A 21,264-nucleotide genomic window follows, 5' to 3' on the forward strand; every position below is an offset into this window, starting at 1 on the left:
TGTGCATATATATATATATATATATATATATATATATATATTAAAAAGTTTGACTCATATCCAGGTAAGGTACATCTAAAATTTCAAGTGTTTAGACCCAAAATTGGTGGAGGAGTTTGATAGTCTGCAAAGTTCAACTTTTTTTTTTTTAACTTTGACCTCTTGGCAGCCAAATTTTCGTCCAAAAACTGATTAAAAAGCTTGCTGCATGTCTGCATACACTTTACGTAAAATTTAAAATGTTTAGACCCAAAATTTGCTGAATATTTTGCTAGAAAACACAAAGATCAAATATTTTGAACTTTGACCCCGTGGTAGCCAAATTTTCGGCTAAAAACCGATTAAAACGCTTGCCCTATGTCTAAATCCACTTTATGTAAAATTTAAAATCTTTAGACCAAAAATTGGCCGAGAGGTCAAATTTTTTTCATTTTGACCCCTTAGTATTTATTGTTTGGAGCTCAAATCAAGTTAAAAAGTTTGATCCATGTCCAAGGAACCTACATCTAAAATTTCAAGTGCTTAGACCCAAAATTGGCGGAAGAGTTTGGTAGAGTTTTCAAAGGTCATATTGTTGAACTTTAACCCCTTGACAGCCAAATTTCTGGCCGAAAACGGTTTAAAAAGATTTTCCCCAAATCTCAATACCCCTTATGTCAAATCTCGAGTCTGTAGACTGAAAATTGACAGAGTAGTTTGGTAGAGAAATGTACATACGCAGACAGACACAGAGAGAATTTCACTTTTATAGATATACTAGCATGGGTGCCAGGTGTTGCTCGGGTGTTTGGAGGTGTATGTTGAGCAAAAAAAAGAAAAAAAAGCGGTCAATTTTTTTAACTTTGACCCCTATTATGACCCTTAACATTTATTGTTTTGGCCTCAAATCAAGTTATTAAGTTAGATCCATGTCCAAGGAACCTATATCTAAAATTTCAAGTGTTTAGACCCAAAATTGTCAGAGGAGTTTGGTAGAGTTTTCAAAGGTCAAATCGTTGAACTTTGACCCCCTTAATCGCCAAATTTCTGGCTGAAAACTGATCGCATAGATTTTCCCAAATCTCAGTACCCAGTATATAAAATTTCGAGTATGTAGACAAAAAATTGACAGTTATTGCGTATGGAAATGTACACACAGACACACAGAGAGATACAGACACGTTCACTTTTATAGATATACTAGCATGGGTGCCAGGCGTTTCCCGGGTATTTGGAGGTGTATGTTGAGCAAAAAACAAAGAACAAAAAAACGGTCAATTTTTTTTCACATTGACCCCTATTATGACCCCTTAACATTTATTGTTTGGAGCTCAAATCAAGTTATTAAGTTAGATCCATGTCCAAGGAACCTATATCTATAATTTCAAGTGTTTAGACCCCAAATTGTCGGAGGAGTTTGGTAGAGTTCTCAAAGGTTAAATTGTTGAACTTTGCCCCCTTAATCGCCAAATTTCTGGCCGAAAACCGATCACATAGATTTTCCCAAATCTCAGTACCCTGTATATCAAATTTCGAGTCTGTAGATCGAAAATTGACAGAGTTATTGCGTAGGGAAATGTACACAGACAGACACACATACACGTTCACTTTTATAGATATACTAGCATTTCGGCCCGGTGCTGCCCGGGGGTATGGAAGTGTATGCTGAGCAAAACAAAACAAAAAAAAACGGTCAATTTTTTTAGCTTTGACCCCTATTATGACCCCTTAACATTTGTTTTGGGCTCAACTCAAGTTATAGATACTAGCATGGGTGCTTGGCGTTGCCCGGGTGTTTGAAGGTGTATGCTGAGCAAAAAAACCCCCCCAAAAACGGTAAACTTTTTCAAATTTGACACGTATTATGACCCCTTAACATTGATTTTTTGGGGCTCAAATCAAGTTATTAAGTTAGATCCATGTCCAAGGAACCTATATCTAAAATTTCAAATGTTTAGACTCAAAATTGTCGGAGGAGTTTGGTAGAGTTCTCAAAGGTCAAATCTTTGAACTTTGATCCCTTGACAGCCAAATTTCTGGCTGAAAACCGATCACATCAATTTTCCCAAATCTCAATACCCTGTATATCAAATTTCGAGTCTGTAGACTAAAAATTGACAGTTATTGCGTAGGGAAATGTACACAGACACACAGACAGACACGTTCACTTTTATAGATATATAGATAGATAGATAGATAGATAGATAGATTGACATTCATATTAAAAACACTTTTTTCTATTTATTTAAAAAGAAAATACAACTTTGTTATATATGGGCTGTGGAATTGCATTCATCTGCAAAAGATCTAGCTAAGTTGCATATTCTTTTAAACATTCATTCTAATTAATTTCTTATTATTTATTTTGGTTTTCTTATGGAATGATCATCTTTTGTTTACTATTATATGTAATTATATTCATACAGATATTCTACACGATTTATACTTGCATAATATTTGCGTAAAAAGTTTATAGTAAACTCAAACCTCTTTCTATATATATTTATGTATGTGTACATATATTTGTTTAAAAAATTTTGGCTTCAAACTCCTCTGTCAGTTTTTGGTCTACAGAAATGAAACTTAATATATAGGATATTCGATCTCATGCAAAACTTTATATTTGAGTTTTAGCCATGGAAAATCGGTGCAAAAGTGTGAGAATTAAAAAGATGGAATTTGCCAGGTGAAGATCGAACGAAGACATTACGAATATGCATGTGTGACGTAATAGGTATTGGTTCATGTTTTAATTTTTAGCCTTGCAGCAAACACGTATTCGTAGCTCAGGCATCAACATCAAAGGAAAATTTTGATTTTATCTAAATTTCATATCTATATTGAAATTTTATCTTAATTTTATATCTATATATAATTCAGTTTTATTACTATTTGAATTAAATATATTATTACATAAAGTATAATTCTTTATTGTCCTTTAATTATTTTTCATTAATCGGACCAAGTAAAGGTTAGATACCCCGATAGCAGACGACAAATTTACCATTTATTTATTTATATTATTATTATTATTATTATATTTTTTATTATTATTAATAATAATAATAATAGTTTTATTAAAAAGTTCTGTAAATATATAAAAAAAACGTACCCAGAAAGACGCCCATTTATTTAAATATATTTTGTTTAAATACGTTCGTTTTATTACTTACATTAAAAAGTTTTGCGTAAATAGAAAAGTTTTTTTTTTTAATCCTTAAAAGTTTTGTAAATATTTAATATTAAAGAAAATGTTTTGTAAAAATATATATTTTTTTTTAAATCTTTAAAAGTTTTGTAAATATATTTTTTAAAAATCTTGCTCGCGAACATTCGGACATGTCTGCTATTTGACGTATTTACAAACAACCAACGGCAATGTCAAGGTCGAACAACCAGTGTCAATGGAAATGTGCGCTTATCTTTGTCATCTACTACCGGGGTATCTAATCTTTACTTGTCCTTATTTAATTTTAATATAAAATTTCCCTTTGTAATATTTTATCGTAATTTGTTTAAATACAGTTAAAGGTCGATAATTCACTTTTAAATTTAAATTAGTTGTTTCCCTTTATACAACTTAGTTATATTAAATGATTTTTTTATCATATTGATAAATAATATATTTTTCTATTTTTATTGTTATTTTATTATGTTATCTATGTATTAATCCAATCTATATAATTATAAAACTCAAATGACCTTGTAACGAATGATGTAACCCACTTTTCGGTTTACGACATCCGGTTGCACATGCGCGCATAAACATTAACCCATAACAACGTAAACAAATAAACACAAATTGCTTCTTTTGCAGGTTTTGACCTGCACACTGAAGTATTAATGTTATTATTTTGAAATTATTATTTAACATGGGAAGAGTGGGGGTGTATTGCAACTATTCTTCATTACAGCTATACTGTCGCTATTTTTTTACAACTAAACAACTTTAACTCGTTGACAAACATAAGAACAATTGTAGTAAAGCCAAGACTACTACTACTACTCTCTATCCGTCCTTTTTCCTTCCTTCCTTCTTTTTTTATTTTTTGTTTACATTTCTAGATACAAAATAGTTGTGTGAGTATGGTGAATTTGTTCACAAATTTACTAATCTGTTTCAATATTAGTTTTATTTTATTTATTTAGGTTTTATTTTTTTGCTTCAGGTTTTATTAATTATTTTTTTTTAGATTTTAAGTTTCTATAACTTGGTTGAAGGATTCCAATATGGGGTTTTCATTCTTATATTTCTCATCAGTAGGTTCATGTGTGTTTTTGCTGCTAAATGACTTTTGGCGGTGTTCAATTCATTGGAAAATCATGTTTAATTTTCGATTTTTGAGCAATTATTCGGAAAAATAGGTAACTTTACACGAATAGGGAGGAATTTTTTTTTTCATGTTTGAGTGATCCGTCCGTAATTTTTCATTTTAATACAGTTTCATAGAAATGTTTCTTTTATGTCAAAAAAAAACTATTTTCTTTACGTCACAAGTGTCACGCTCATACATGAATTCCATAACTAATATAACACACTGACCCAATGGGTCACGGGTAGTCTAGTTTATATTATAAATTGAATTATATTATTTATTTAAATTAAATATTAACATTTAAAACATTTCAGTATAATTTAATCTATATTTATGAGTTTTATTTATCAATAATCTAAGTTAAATTATGTAGAAAACTTTTTGGGGATTTATTTCTTTTTCCCTCTTTTTCCTTTCTCTTGAGTTTGCTTCACTGCTGCTGCTGTTGTTGGTCATGTGACTAATTTTCACCTGTTGATTGATCTGCACATTCCCAATAATATCACATTCCATTGTGATAAAATTCAAGCTGAAGTTGGCAGTTCAGACTTGACACTTGCAATATGTTGGCGTGGTATCTTCTCTCCATCTAAACAGGATGTTAAATTGTTGAAGTGAACTCATCTAAGTTACCTGGTGAAGTTTATAACTGATGAATTTGTATCTCACTAAGAGAAAGCTACTTCAAGTAAATCCAAGAAATCTGTCGAGGCCTTAATTAGACATTTGACAATATTTGATGAAAACTATCAGGTAGCTCTAAATATTCTCGCAACAGAATTTTTGGATGAAAAAGACATAATTGACTCGATTTTTTTCTTTACATTACATACTGACAGACTAAGTAATGTTTCTGCCGTCAGTAAGTTTCATAGTATTTTGAAGGCTCAGATATATGATCTTAAAAATTCGTTTGGATTGAATTTTTTTGAGGTCTGAATCTCCTGGGAATAAATTGCTTAACCATATAGTTTTTGCAAAATTACCGGCTTTTTTAAGACATAATTAGTTCACAAGGTTGGAAATAATTTTCCATCCCTTGAGGAAATATTAGATAATTGTTCTGAAATTTCACGTACATTGGATTTTTGTAAGCAAGATTATCACCCTCGTAAGATTGTGAGTTTTTTCATAAGCTTAAGTATACTATACCTCTGCTATCAAAAAACCTTCCACCTCGGAGAATTTTTACACCAAGGCGACTAAAGCAAATTACAGTTGAAATTTTTGCAGAGTTAATGGCCATCGGTGTTATTCTTGCAGTTCTTATCCTCATTATGCTGTAAAATTTAAAAAAATGAAAAGAGTTGGGATTGTGCTCTAAATGTTTGTGTCCTTTCCATGATGAGAAAAAAATGTTTCTGTGACAAGAAGGAATTTGGTACTTGTTGGACTTGCAAAAGAGAAGGACATTGTAGAGTTTTGTACCCTAGTTCAGTTTGTTCCCCTACAACGGCCAATGCCTACTGGCTTAATAATTCTTCGTCAATTCTACCAGTCATTGAAATCTCTGTCGATATAACGTGTGACAAACAAATACCTTTCAATTGTTTACTGCACACAGGGAATGAGATCTTATTTATCTCTTAGCTTGTTGGATAAGTTTCCTGGTTTATTTTTTCCCTTAAAGGATCGTAAATTCTTAATTAAAACTTTGTTGAGGAAAGAGCTAAAATATTTTTAAGAAATCAACCTTAACGTGAAGTTCCTTCAAGGAATCAGTTCTCTTTCTTTTTTGATTGATGAGAATTTAGATCTTACTTTCTATATTAATGGATTGAATTCTGTAATTGTAGATCTTATGAAACAAAGTTGAGCTAGCTACTGACTATTCTGAGTTGAACGACGACACGTTGCGTGTCCATGGCTTATTGGGAGTTGATGTGATTAAATTTCTAGGACATATGAATTTAAGCAGATTTAGAGTGGGGACACGTTTGAGAGTTCACTCAGGGCAAGGTTTTGTTCGGAAGTATAACTGACTATAGCTCTCCTCAGAATTAGTTTTGAATTACAGTAGAACCCTGGGATACGTTTTTTCAGGTTACGATGTGGAATACAATGTTTTTCTGCCTCCCTTGTTATGGTGTTTGCCTCGCCTTACGGTGTTATTTATAATTTTTTTTGATTATATACATGGGTATTATATACTGTACTGTATTTTGTTACTAATTTTTAATGCCGTATCGCGGGAGTCTGTTGTTTGCTCAGGTTGTTGACAAATATTCTTCTTGCGATATTACTCATATTTACTTTGTGTTGGACTCTAAATCAGAATATGCTGAACTTTGGAATGGTTAAAAAGAGTCCTCTGTTTATAGAACCGTTAATAGGTTGTATAGTTTAGAGACGATGGGTGTTATAGAAAATGAGCTCAGTGACTACGATAAGAAAATTCAAGCCTTTCGTTCTCTTAGTTTTGTCGACAATGGTTATCATATAAGTCTACTCTGGGATGAGGATAAACTAAGTACTGTACCCTCTAACTACCAGGTAGCTCTATCAGTGTTAGATTGGGTTTCTCTTAAATTATCTGAAAGGGATTTGTACCTTGAATATCGTCCAGTGTTTAAACAAGATTTACAGTGTACAACAAAGATTCGTCCTGTTTTTAATTGTTCTTTGAGTTTGTCGGATGAATTTAAGGAAAATTATGACATGTATTGCATCCAACATCAGACTATACCTATGTATTTGGCTTAATTAATCTCTCCCACACAAGACGGGACATGATAAGAATGTGTAATGGAAAGTTCTAAAGGATACAGATGTCTCTAAGACACCATCACTTTTCTTGATCATAGCAGATCTAATTAAATTATCAATACTGGTAGTAAGATTAATCGCTCTCCCTAGACTCTAATAAGAATGTGGCCTTGCCAGATTTTTTTTTATTAGAACCACATCACTGATCTTGATTCTACTATCAAATTCAGCCTGATAGAAATCATATGACAATTCTCTTAATCCCAAGAATTAATGCTTTTAGCCAATTTTTCGATATTTGTCGTCTGAAGGGTCAAGCTTCAAAATGATACCGATCTCATGAAAATCCATCGTCTCTGTTGAAAGTTTTAGGTAGAAATACAAACACACATACATGCATTTAAACAGACAAGTGAGATTTATAGGCATATATACAGAGAGAGAGAGAGAGAGAGAGAGAGAGAGAGAGAGAGAGAGAGAGAGAGAATTTTATATCCATAAAGGGTAGAGCAATTCTGTAGGAAATCTAAAGTGGGCGAGTTCAATGCATAGCAGAGCATAAATAAAAGTTTAAAGTAAAAAAAAAAAAAATAACCAAAAAATTTTTTAGCAAGATCTCATTATAAATTTATTTCAACCAAAAGGGTCTTATCAAATGAAAAAAGCTAGTCAGAGTTCAGTGTCTAATTGGAATAATTGAACAAATTTGTAATAAAGAAGGGAAAACAGAAAACATTAAGATGGCGTAATGTTTTCTATTTGCCCTTCTTTATATCTGCTTTCTCTCTTTTCCCCAAATTCTCCCTCTCTTAATTCCTTTCCTTCTTTTTCTTTTATATTTTACTCTCTCTCCCCTACCTCTAAATTCTCCCTCCTCTTTCCCCTCTTTTTTAATAAATACAAAACTGTTGTAAATTTGTTAAATTATTCAAGTTAGATACTAAACCTGGATTAGCTCTTCTCATTTACTAAGCCCTTTTTGCTTGAAATAAATTTATGAGATTGGGCCTAGTTTTTCTGTTGTGTTTTTTCTTTTCACTTATATATATATATATAATTATAAAACTCAAATGACCTTGTAACGATGTATGTAACCCACTTTCCGGTTTATGACATCCAGTTGCGCATGCGCATGACCTGTGCACTGAAATATTGATGTTATTATTTCGAAAATATTATTTAACATGGGAAAAGTGGGGTTTAAAATAACTTAAACGTAATACAGAAATGAACGATGTAAAAAAAAAAAAAAGCAGATATATCAAAATTTGAATTTAATTATAATAAGTATTATGGTATCTGTTCAGTGCACATTTACCTATAAGTATGGCCAACCACTTATAATTCAGTAACTGTAATTTTATTTTTCAAAAATAATCAATTATAATAAACAGAACGACTCATAGAAATCTATCTATATTCTGTTTTCATTTTAATATACTTTCATAGAAATGTTCGTTATGTTAAAAAAAACAACTATTTTCTTTACGTCACAAGTGTCACGCTCGTACATGAATTCCATAGCTAATATAACATACTGACCCAACGGGTCACGGGTAGTCTAGTATATATATATATATATATATATATATATATATATATATATATATATATTAGTATAGATTAGTATAGATTTCGTCACTTTTAGGTGGAGCTCTAATTAGTGTCAACATATCGATATTCCTTTCAGCTTTAGTTCCCCCTCTCTTGTGTTTGATTACTAAGAAACAGAATCTGATCTGATTGGTGTATGAAACCAGCAGAAAAGTACTTCATTGCAAATGGCTACTCATTTAAAGCAAAAGAGTTTCATGCAAATCCAGAAAACAGATGTCAATCTCATTAAAACTGATCAGTTCATGTGCCAAATCATCATTAATAGATCTGAAAGCATTTTAACACATACAAGGGAAAAATATTTAATAACTATGGACATGTATTTCCTGGACTTGATTTCACTCTGTCTCTTGGCTTACTCTTCACAGTTGGTTAAAAAATGAAAAGTGGAGGCAAAAGAAAGGTATTATGATGATGATAATGATGATGATGCTGCAGTCGGAGTTAGGTGTCAAACTGGAATGTGTAGCTGGAGTTGTCTCTACAGAGCGCAAGCCTGGGCATTGGTATGAAAAAGCTGATTTGCCCAGTTATCAATATTCCCCTCTCTGATCTCGCTGGTGTATTCCAGAAGAATGGTAGGACCATTACATCTGGGACCAGCTTGACCACAGTAGCTGCCTGAGACAGTGGGAAGGATTGCACTGACCTGCCTGCAGGACTACACTCTGAATTTTCTATAGGGGTTGTTTCCTTAGGGGCCATTCCATGTCACGTGTGTTACAGTTCAGACAGGTTTTCAGCAATAAAATTTATTTCAAATCTTCCTTATAATATTTTACTCCTCTTTTCTTTTTGGCTTATTATGTATTCTTGAACCATTACTCTTTTATGTAGTACATAAAAAATCCCCATACTTATGACCATTTATTTTTTTTTTTTAGAATAGTCTTGTTTCCAGCGTCACGTGCATTACATTCAGACGGGAAGGATATTTGAAAAATTTGTAAACAATGTATAAACTCGGCGAATTGTGCCTTTATTTTTTATAAAAACAGGTTTTTCTACATTTTTAAGGAGTATTCTAATTATTACAATAGTTGTTCGATAAATTTTTATTCATTGACACCCTGAAAATTAAGGAATTTGTTGTCACGTGTGTTACCCGTGTGAAATTTCACTCATTTCCAAAGCTCCGTGAAGTCAGAAAGTAGTCAAATTTTGTCCTGAGGAAATTGGTAATTTGTTTTGGATAGCACCGTCCCTAGAAAATTTTAATTGAAAATATTTTAAACCTGTGCAGGTTAGTGTAAACCTTCTTTTTTTTTTTTTTTTTTCCATATATATATATATATATATATATATATATATACATATATATCATAAAAATATATCAGGTAACTTGTTTTTTTTTTTTTTTTTTTTTTTTTTTTACTGTCTGAACCCAGTTTGGTGACTTAGTGTAAAAAATCGAACATGTCCAGCTTTGTTTTCCATACGGTTGATAAAGAAAATTATTTTCTCAACTTTTCAATATTTTCATTTTAATTGTCTAAGCTAAAAAAAAAAAAAGTAAGACACCATGACTGGACCCGGCACAAATGCATGTTTTGTATAAAGACGCTTTAATGACGCCGCAGGATTTTTTTTATTTACTCATTATTTCATTTTATTTTACTTTCAGAAAAAACATAATAATGTTGGAAAATATTGGATTTAAAATTTTCCAATTTTGGACCACTTTCTATGGAATTTACCTTAGGCCTTCACTGAGCCAGGAGCTAACTACAAGGCAGTTGCGCCGCTTCACATGGTTTAGCTTGCCTGCTGAAGCAAGGAACCATGGTATGGTAATGTGGAGCCACATGTAAGAGATTAGGAGATTGTCGAGGACCAGTGACACGCGTCCGTCTCCGGACTGTGCAGCAGCTGAGCTACAAAGGTGCTACCTTTTCCAGAGCCCCCTATACTTTTTTTTTTTTTTTTTACACGGTGGTCATCACTTATCAAGGCCCGGAAGCCACTCAGGGATAAGGGTTATTGCAAGTACAGTACGTTAATGTGGAGATTTAATGAAGTGTTTACTTAAGGGGGCGGTTCATCAGGAATTTGTTTACGTTGGACTTGAAGACATCCAGGTTGTAGTCAGGTGGGAAGCAGGCAGACGGAACAGAGTTCCACAGGCGTGCAGTTCTAAGAAAGAAGCTTTGTTCATGGAATTTACATTTTGATTTAGGCACAGATAAAGAGTGAGGAAAATTTTTCACAGTGGATTCAGCTAGACGGGTGTTTTTCGTAAAAGATTGACGAGGGGGGACCAGAGATTGGAGTTCAGACGAGCACCTGCCATGGAATAATTGAAGAAATTTACAACTGTTTTGTATTTAATGCAATTCTGAATTTTTGTGAGGAGATGTGAATGTTTGTGTTATTTTGATTAACCGGACAATTATTCTCATCTTGAGCGTTATTAGCACAAGGTTTCGGTCATTGCACCCCACGACCTTCTTCGGGTGTTAAACACGTTTCCTTTTCTCTACTAAGGAAAAGAGGGGTTAGCTCTGCATTGCAAGAAGTTGAACCATGGGTTTGAGGGTGGGTCTGCAGATCATAAAGAATGTTCAATCTTCAGGGGTCACTAAGATATTTTTAGGGCTTTCGTATGACTCAATTTTTCAGGATATCTATACTAATTGTTAATATTAGTGAAAAAAAAAAAATAAAATAGCATAGATATCCCAAAAAATTGAGACATAGGAAAGCCCTAAAAAAATATCTTAGTGACCCCTTGAAGATTGAACTTTCTTTATGATCTACGAGCCCACCCTCAAACCTACGGTTCGAATTTTTGCAATGCAGAGATAACCCCTCCTTTTTTCTTAGTAGAGAAAAGGGAACATGTATTCAACACCTGAAGAAGGTCGTGGGGTGCAGCGACCGAAACGTTGTGGCAATACCCAAGATAAGAACAACTGTCTGATTAATCAAAATAATACAAACATGTTTTGTATTTATTAAAAAAGAAGGGGAAGGAGAAGGGAGAATTTAGAGGTAGGAGAGAGAGAGAGAGAGAGAGAGAGAGAGAGAGAGAGAGAGAGAGAGAGAGAGAGAGAGAGAGAGAGAGTAAAATAGAAAAAAAATGTATTGAATAACAAAACTCTTTTTTACAAAAGGAGTAAAGAGCTGTTAGACAAACTAGGGATGATTGATAGTTGAGGGGTTAGAAGGTGACCTCAATAAATAAATGGTGACAGTGCAGCTCCTTCAATTTTTCTAAAATGCCAGGAGTGCTGCCTTACTCTCCCCAACTGGTGTCACATTATACTTATGCGAGGAGTATTTAAATACAGAGATCATTGGACTCTTATGCTATTTGTTAGAGAGGATTACAAAAGTATAGAAGAGCATAATGATCGTTCTGAGGATCCAGTTTCTGCAAAAACATCTGGGAGTTAGTTGATGTCATATTTCATGAGATTACTGCAATAAGAAAACCCAGTTATCTTCATGATTATTGTCTTAACTTCCGGTTGCTCTTTCGTTTTTAATTGATTTTTTTTGTATCCTTTGTTTATTAAATTGTTAGGTAAAAGTAAAGAATAGTTAAAGGAAGGTAAATCCCTCTCCATGGTAAAAAGGGCTTTAAATAATAACGTTATTCTACATAGTAACGTTATCATTTAGAAAAGAAAAAAAAAAATTCTTAACATGAAGAGAGGCAACCGGAAGTGGAGTTGAAAGTTGAAACAGTAATTGTAAAGATAGCAGAAAACCTCTATTTTTACACACACACACACACACACACACACACACACACACACACACACACACACACACAAATATATTGAAAAGTGTTTTATATTTCAACGAGAAAAAGAGGAGATCGTAACATTTTAAAAATGTATTTGAGAAATCCACAGTTAAGTGTGCAGAGTGAAACTAAGGCTGCAGTAGCATTTTTTGTTAACAAAAGCAAACACTTTGTATTTTGAAATAGTCCACTGAAAAAGTGCGCAAAGTATGAACTGGGTTCTAAATTAAGAAAAATTAACTCCTTTCGGCATTTTCTCTGATATTATATCTCATAATTCGATTATTATTAATTTTTTGGAAAGACAAAATAAATAATGAGTTGCCATTTATGAAGGCCCAAAGCCGCTCAAGGATAACAGTAGGTGAGGTGGATAGATTGAGAGTTGAATGATGATGAATACCATCAGAGGATTTTTTTTTTTTTTTTTTTTTTAGATATCCACATACCCAAAAGAACAGCCAGAAAACAGTAACTCTTCCCTCTCTGTCAGAAACATTGTTTATGGAATGTGAGGATTAAAGGATAAAATAGGGAGAGGGGGAAGTGAGAATTATGAGGCTGCTGAAATTAAACATAAAATCCACTTTCCACTCTACCTATGTTAACAAATGGACTTGTAATGTGAAATCTCAGTTTTCTTTCTCTCTCTCTCACACACACACACACACACACACCGCCTTAAGAATTTTATAGTTCTGAAATTCCCCTCTAATTTAAAGAAAAATTAAATTCAAATAAAGGGTTTTTCAAGAAATGATTCATATGGGAATTACGTGCCTCCCCATAAGGGCAGAGTTAGACACAAGGTCGGTTTTCAATGTGGCAGAAAATTCAACCACTCAAAAAGAGGCACTCTGTATTAGGACAAAATTAAAATTTCTCTCAGTCTAAACTGATCCTGCCTATTACATGCTTAATAACTGATATGTACTCCAACAAATTTCCGATAATTTTAAATGTAAGACCTTTAAATTGTCCACACAAGTTTCAGATTTGAAACGTCAAAAATTTGGTAAAGAGGTTTTACCGTGGAATATATTATGGGACACAGTCACACATATTAGATCGCTGTGTAAACATTAGGGTTCGGCTTTATTTACTGAAGGTCACTAACATTTGCTGCAGTACTGCCATAAAACAATATTACCAGTTCACATGAGTTATAGGAGATCTGAAACCCCTACCATTTGATAAAGAGATCTTGATCCGAAATATGTTATGGAACATGGTTACACATTTATAAAGGTCGATGTTATCAACGATATTTAAATATTAATTTAAAGCTTATAGATACCTTTATAATGAAAAACAATACTTAAGGACAACATTAATAATAGCAATCAACACAAACAATGGCATTTATATATATATAAAAAGGTTTATTCAACTTAGTAGTTTTCTCTTAATATGGTGTATGTTGCTTCATGAGGGAAGAGAGAATGCTAAAAAAAAAAAAAAAAGAAATATAAATATGTATATATATTTATATTACAAGTTTGTCCACACAATCCTGAACACCTCTGACAATTTGGCACAAGACGATCCCAAACAACACCGTCGATCGATATGACATGATCCCAAACAACACTGTCAATCGACACGACACAATCCCAAACAACACCGTCGATCGACACGACACAATCCCAAACAACACTGTCAATTGACATGACACAATCCCAAACAATACTGTCAATTGACACGACACAATCCCAAACAACACTGTCAATTGACATGACACAATCCCAAACAATACTGTCAATCGACACGACACAATCCCAAACAACACCGTCGATCGACACGACACAATCCCAAACAACACCGTCGATCGACATGACACAATCCCAAACAACACTGTCCATTGACACAACACAATCCCAAACAACACTGTCGATTAACACGACACAATCCCAAACAACACTGTCGATTAACACGACACAATCCCAAACAACACCGTTGATTGACACGACACAATCCCAAACAACCCTGTCAATTGACACAACACAATCCCAAACAACCCTGTCAATCGACACGACACAATCCCAAACAACACCGTCGATAGACATGACACAATCCCAAACAACACTGTAAATGGACACGACACAATCCCAAACAACACCATCGATTCACACGACACAATCCCAAACAATACTGTCGAATTGACACACCATGACATGATCACGAATGCAGTAACACAGAGCAATATTTTTCAACTGGTTATTTATTTGTTCCCCATGAAAACAAAATGTGACATAAGGTCGTTTTTAATGTGGGAGAAAACCCGCTCCTCCAAAAGGGGGCACTCTGGCAGAGTGCAAAAATAAAATTATCTTAGTATAGAAAGGTTTCCTCCTCCATTGACTAAGAACAATTAAACTTGGGTGCAGCATCAGAGCAGACACCATACCCCGGCCACCAGGCCTGTTCTGTCAGTCTTTTTCAACTGCCCCTGAATGACTTACTGGCTTGCTTTTTATAGCTGTTAGGCGAAATTCAATCATCGCTGTGGTTAGGATGGATGTACCTTATTAGTAGACTTTTTTGCAATCAAAAGGTCCCGGATTCGCTTTTCGCTCCAGGTAAGCCCGACTCATACACTGATACACAATTCTTGTGTGCTTCCGTGCATGTTCGTCACAGTGTATATCCAATCTTTTGCTTAATAATCCATTATGAATAAAGTGATGTTGATATTCATCAATATCGATAAAATAAAAAAAAAATTGAAAATAGAGTTAATTCTATATCGATTTCAGTCCATTATATTTTTTTAAAGACAGGTTCAGAGATATTTTGATATAGACAGTAATATATTTGGAGAGAGAATTTCAATATGAATCCATAAACTTGAATGAAAAAGTTTTTTTTTTAACACAGGAATCACCACTTACCAAGGCCCGGAGGCCACTCGAGGATCAGGATTAATGGGTATACATTAGTCAATGTGATTATAGCGTAGTAAGCATAAGTAGTGGAAATTTTGTAAATTCGATTACTTAGGGGGACGGTTCATCAAGAACTTGTTTACGTTGGACTTGAAGACAATCAGACTGTAGTCAGCTGGAAAGCAAGCAATTGGAAGAGAGTTCCACATGCGTGCAGGTTTAGGCACAGGTAAAGAGTGTGGGGAAATTATTGATAGTGGTTTTGGCTGGACGATTGTTTTTCGTGAAAGTTTGGTGGGGGGGCGGGACCATAGATTGAAGCTCAGCTGAGCACTTGCCATGAAAATAACGATAAAGCAGAGACAGGCTAAAGTCACTAAAAGAAAAGTTCAATATTGTGAATCTATAATTCATTGTTACTTGCATGAAGTAAAATGTCATTGAAAAGTAATTCATCATTTGGTGTAGATCATCCATTGGTAAATTATTTTACATTTTGTAATGGAACAGAAGGAAAGATTTTTCTCGCCGTTTTGATCATCCCCTGCTTCTGTATTTATAATGGAGTTTGTAGCATTCTTGGCCTGTTCACTGTATACATATGCAAAAAGGCAAAAATTAGTACCAATAGATTTCACTTGAATTTGGACAAAGAACGCAGTAAAACGTTCTGCCATTTTTTTTTTTTTTTTTTTTTTTTTTTTGTGAGATAACCGATTTGTTCAGATTCAGTGTTATTTAAATTAATAAATATTCTCAACAGAGTTATCTCCCTTCGGCCGTAGCTAGCAGAATTCGTTTATGAAATATCAAGTTACTACACATTAGATCATTGTGTAGAAGTTGAGACTGCATTAAGTAAGATTCATTATAATTTTTTTTTTTTTTAATTAAGAATCACTTAGTGTTAGTCATCCTTCTCAATACTAGCATTTTTTTTCATTTTTTTTAAATTATGATAGCTTTCTATGCCAGCTCTACATCTTATTCTAAGACATTTATTATGAAGTTGCAAAAGAATAAATACATACACTCTTCTTTCGGGAGTTTAAACTCGATCATGATGCTTTCTAAACCTTTATGGCCAGGAGCAAAGTGTAGTGTTTGTTTTTTGTTTTTTCTGTGCTCTGTCAGTGAAATAGAAGTCCTTTTAGAACTGAGTCAATTTCAATTTTTGTCCTAATTTATAGTGCCCCTGTTTGGGGAGCTGGATTTTGTCTCATTAAATATCGAGCTTGTGTCAAACTTTGCCTTCATGAAGCAAGTGAGCAGGAACAAAGTATGAGGAGAAGGGTCCACAAATGATTAGACAATATGAGGGTGATTTTGCAAATTCCCTACTAAAAAAATGATGTAATGTACAACGAATCCTAATCAAAGGGCGATAACCTGTTCTGGATTATTAAAGGTGAGAAAAAAGATAACAAACAATAAAACTGTAATAATAGCCATTAACTTGCCAGCACATTATTCAAAATAAACTATCTTAATAAAGATTACCAGAATGCCTCTGTTCAGTCTCAAGAGACAATAGATACTCTCTGTAATGGTTGTTGAAATTTATTCTTGCTTAATCTTTATTCCTTTCTTTTTCCTCTTTTTTCCTCTTTCTCTTTATTATTTCTGATGATGATGATGATTGTTGTATCACATGACTGAATAGTACTTGCGGATTGGTTGGGGAAGTTCCTGTTTGTTTTTGTTTTTTTGTTTTTGAAGATTTGCGATCTTGGTCTCCATCAATAAAGACATAAAAATTAAAACAGTCTTAACTGGACTTAAAACCAGCCTGAGCACCATCATCTGCCAAGTATTCACCGAGCTCCTGCCGGCGCTTGTGGAAAAGGCATGGACTTGTATCGAGGCAGTGATTTAGGCTGAAGGCAGCTACATTGAATAGCTGTCAGCTCTACTACATAATCAAGTTACCTGAATTGATCTTTTCAGTAAAAGTTTTAAAATAAAGCTTTAGTGTTGTTTTCTTTAGGGCGACAAATTTATCGTTTTACCCTGCACATGGAAGACATTGCCAAGGTTGCTGCAAAGAAAGTGGGCTTCCTCTACCATGCTAGAAAACTTTTGGCTCATGCCAGTATCCTATATCTCTACAAAGCCAGCATCCGCCTATGCATGGAATATTGTTGTCAGATCTGGGCTGATGCACTATTTACTAGTCTCTCCCTTCAAAAAGAGTTTCTAATCTAAGAGGTCCCTCACTATCCACCGATCTCCAGCCTCTGTCCTATCACCACAATATTGCATCGCTATGCTTGTTTTACAAGTATTTAAATGGATTATGCTCTGATGAACTTGCTGCCCTGGTGCCTTCTGAATACACCCGATCAACCTGACAAAGTTAAATTTAATCCATTAACTGTGGGATGCTAGAGAACTTTCTACTCGAATAGCTTCATTTTTTTTTGTCTGCCATCTTTTAGAACTCTCTCTCTGCTTCTGTTTCCCTAACTGTACAAACATGGAGTACTGTTGCTACATCTGGACAGGAGCTGCTAGAAGCAGCTTATCCTGCCTTGACAGAGTACAAAATAGACTTCGTAGCCTAATGGGGGATGCCCTTTTTTCTTCCCTGCAACCTCTTTCCCACAGAAGGGACGTTGCGAGCCTGTCTTTGTTTTATTATTATTTCCATGGCAAATGCTTGTCTGAGCATCAATCTTTGCCCCCCTCTTGCCAATCTTTCTCAATAAACACCAGTCTAGCTGAAACCACTGTCAATAACTTTCCCGACTCTTTCCTAAATCAAAACATAGATTCCATGAACAAAGCTTCTTTCTTATAAGTGGATGCCTGTGAAACTCTCTTCCATTTGCCTGTTTCCCAGGGAAAGAGTTTGCAGAGAAGAGAAAGCTGTGAAGTCTATTTTGAACTTTGTCAAGGCAGGATGAGCTGCTCCTACAAAGAAACCGGACTAGGGATAAGTTGAGAATTTAATTTCTAAAAGCCGTCCAACACATGCCAATACATAAAACGGATGTTAAACTGAATATTATTATTATCACAATGATCATGTATCATGATTTGGTTGTTTTGTTTTACGGCATATCCACTTTTTTTTTTCGGGTTATTTAACACCAAATCCAGTAATTTGTGAAGAAGTTTTTGTACTTCAAGTTCTTTATATTTTCAAATGGAGTTTGTTTTCTTTTTTTTTTTTTTTTTTACAAAGGCATCACCACTTTATCAAGGCCCAGAGGCCACTCAAGGATAAGGGTTAAAGAGTGTACAGTAGAAATTGGTCAATATAGTAATCATATATAGTAATCATCAGTAAACGACCAAGTTCTCTCCAATTCTCTCTCCTCTGATCTTGAGCACGTAGTACAATGGGGAAAGGAGTGGCTGGTTACTTTTAATGCATCTAAAACCAAGCTTCTCTCTTTACATCATCAACATTCTAATTCACATTTGTCATCAATTGAAATGAATGGCTCTCGTCTTCAGGAGGCCTCAAGTTTTGACAAGCTTCTGGGCTTGACCATTACTCCTGATCTTAAATGGAACACGTATATCAAATCTGTTGCCAAGGCCGCTGGAAAAATGGTGGGATCTTTCTATCGATCCAGTAGATATCTCACTGCTGATGCTATTCTCTACCTATATAAGAGCCAGGTACGTCCAAGGATGGAATACTGTTGCCACATCTGGGCAGGAGCTGCTAGAAAGGACTTGTCCTGCCTTGATAGAGTTCAAAATAGACTTCGTAGCCTCGTAGGAGATGTCCTTTTCTCCTCCTTGCAACCTCTATCTCACAGAAGAGATGTTGCGAGTTTGTCTCTGATGTATCGTTATTTTCATGGAAAGTGTTCAACTGAGCTTCAATCTATGGTCCCCCCTCGCCAAACTTTCACAAGAAACACTCGTCTAGCTGTTAACACTATCAATAATTTCCCCCACTCTTTATCTGTGCCTAAACCTAAATGTAGATTCCATGAACAAAGCTTCTTTCTTAGAACTGCACGCCTGTGGAATTGTCTTCCGTTTTCCTGCTTTCCGGCTGACTACAATATGGTTGTGTTCAAGTCTAAAGTAAATAAGTTCTTGATGAGTTTGTTTTCTTTCATGGCATATCAGCCCTTTTAGGGTTATTTAATTCCAAATTCAATAATTTTGATAAAAAAGTCTCTATTATTTCAAGTTCTTTTATATCTTCAAGTATTTATTCATTGTGTTTAGTTTACTGGTTTTGTAAAGGAAAATTTTTGTTTTAGTACGCCATTTTAGTTTTGCAAAGAAAAAGGAAGAAAAAACAACATCAATGTTTGGTGCATTTTAGGTCAAGAAGCCAGTATTTTCAGACAGCCTAATCTGGGGTGATGATGATGATGATGATGGTGACGAAAATGTTCAACCATCTGAAGCAATTGGTGAAGTGTAAAATCTCAATAAATCGTTCCTACATAAGGTCAATGAATAAATGTTTGTTCCTAAAATCAGTTATTATTTTCTGAACAACCTAATTTAAAAAAAAAACAAACAAGTGAAGCAAGCATGGTCCCCCGTGAGTGCACAGTGAAGAGGCATAAAAAAAATGACTAAGTTCAGCATTTGCCCCCCCCCCCCACTTAGCCCCAAAAGTCTCCAGAGGACGTCAAATCCTGGTGAAAATGAACAGACGGTGCAGTTTTACGCCTTAACATATGTAAATTTGAGTTCTGCGCCATGCAAAAAAAAAAACAAAAAAATAAATGACTAAGTCCATCATTTGCCCCCCCCCATGTAGCCCCAAAAGTCCCCAAGGCCTTAACATATTTAAATTTGAGTTCAACACCATGCAAAACTGCTAAATAGATATACACAGAAAATTTTGGACAAATATGGTAAAATAGTCCCAAAAAATGAAGTGTTTTTATTAGCCCTAAAAGAGCTCCTGGAGCACACCCAAGAATTATCACGAAGTATAGACAAACAAAATTATATAGAAATCAGTTAGTTACAACTTTTCAGAAAGTTTTACTAAATTCCAAGGTATCAATTTTTTTAATAAGCACAAAAATGTCAATTTTAGCCATTTTAACCCGAAGGGGGGGGGCACTGGAGTTTTCCCGGAAAATCCATTCTGTTACCTTTTTACTCATATCATGTTCAATGTTTGTGCAAAATTTTTTTAAATTCCAAAACGTAGTTATTGATAAAGGTGCAGACAGACAACCGGACAAGGGTGAATTTACAGGTCCACTCTCCTGTCGGGGGGGACCAAAAATGTTCTTACCTGAAGTATAGTTCATATAATAATCTTCTGTAGTAGCACCGCCATCTTGATATGTATGTTCGGTGATATCATGGTACAGAGGATTCGAATCATTTGGCACATAACCATTTTCATTTGTTTCATCATCAGACTGAAAGTAGAACAAAAATGAGTTAAACAGGGATGTCAGTATTCCTAAAACGCAAGGGAATAAAAGCGAATTGATTTCTTTCTTTTCTTACATTAAAAAGATGAATAAATTTGGTTCATATTTAGAATTCAACCTCATTGCTAAAAAACAAAACAAAACCACAGAAAAATCTTTATGAAGTATGTAGCCATCATAGAAAGGAAATGTCATATTCCAAAAGCCATGTAAATTAATCAAGTAGTTTTGTTTTTATAAATAAGATCATTTTCAAAAGATTAATGGGAATATATTGGCATTCTAACATAAAGCTAGTAACTGTGAATTATTGTTGAGTTACTTCCCTTTGTTTCTTGATGTTATGGGACACGGCCACATATATTAGGGTTCGGCTTTATTTACTGAAGATCTGGATGGCGGGCGAGCAAATTACTTTTCAGATACTCATAAAATTTGATTTTTTAAATTATAAATAAAACTACTGGATCAATTTACATAATTTTTTTGAATATGACATCTTTATCCTCTGATGGGTAGGTACATCATAAAGATTTTTCTGGATTTAAAAAAAAAATTACATTGAATTCTAAATAGGGACCCTAAATTTGTATTGAAATTATGTTTATCAGTCTGGATAATGAAAAAAGATTTGG

The 21,264-nt window shown here is 34.2% G+C and overlaps 2 protein-coding genes across 5 annotated transcripts in view; both read right to left on the reverse strand.

Moving 5' to 3' along the window:
- LOC145283728 (uncharacterized) overlaps positions 1-21,264 on the reverse strand; it is a 252,063-nt gene that overhangs the window by 156,188 nt on the left and 74,611 nt on the right. For all 4 annotated transcript variants that reach the window (XM_080132782.1, XM_080132784.1, XM_080132783.1 and 1 more), the window contains exon 5: positions 20,485-20,614. In XM_080132782.1, the coding sequence (XP_079988908.1) occupies positions 20,485-20,614 (130 nt within the window). The remainder of the gene's footprint in view (positions 1-20,484; positions 20,615-21,264) is intronic.
- On the reverse strand, positions 13,685-14,580 carry LOC145283730 (uncharacterized). Its single transcript, XM_080132785.1, has one exon. It carries the CDS (start codon positions 14,433-14,435, stop codon positions 13,815-13,817), a length of 621 nt encoding a protein of 206 aa, XP_079988911.1. The 5' UTR covers positions 14,436-14,580; the 3' UTR covers positions 13,685-13,814.

The sequence above is a fragment of the Euprymna scolopes genome, chromosome 8 (genome assembly GCF_053919585.1).
Source record: "Euprymna scolopes isolate OS-2025 chromosome 8, ASM5391958v1, whole genome shotgun sequence".
NCBI classification, from domain to species: domain Eukaryota; kingdom Metazoa; phylum Mollusca; class Cephalopoda; order Sepiida; family Sepiolidae; genus Euprymna; species Euprymna scolopes.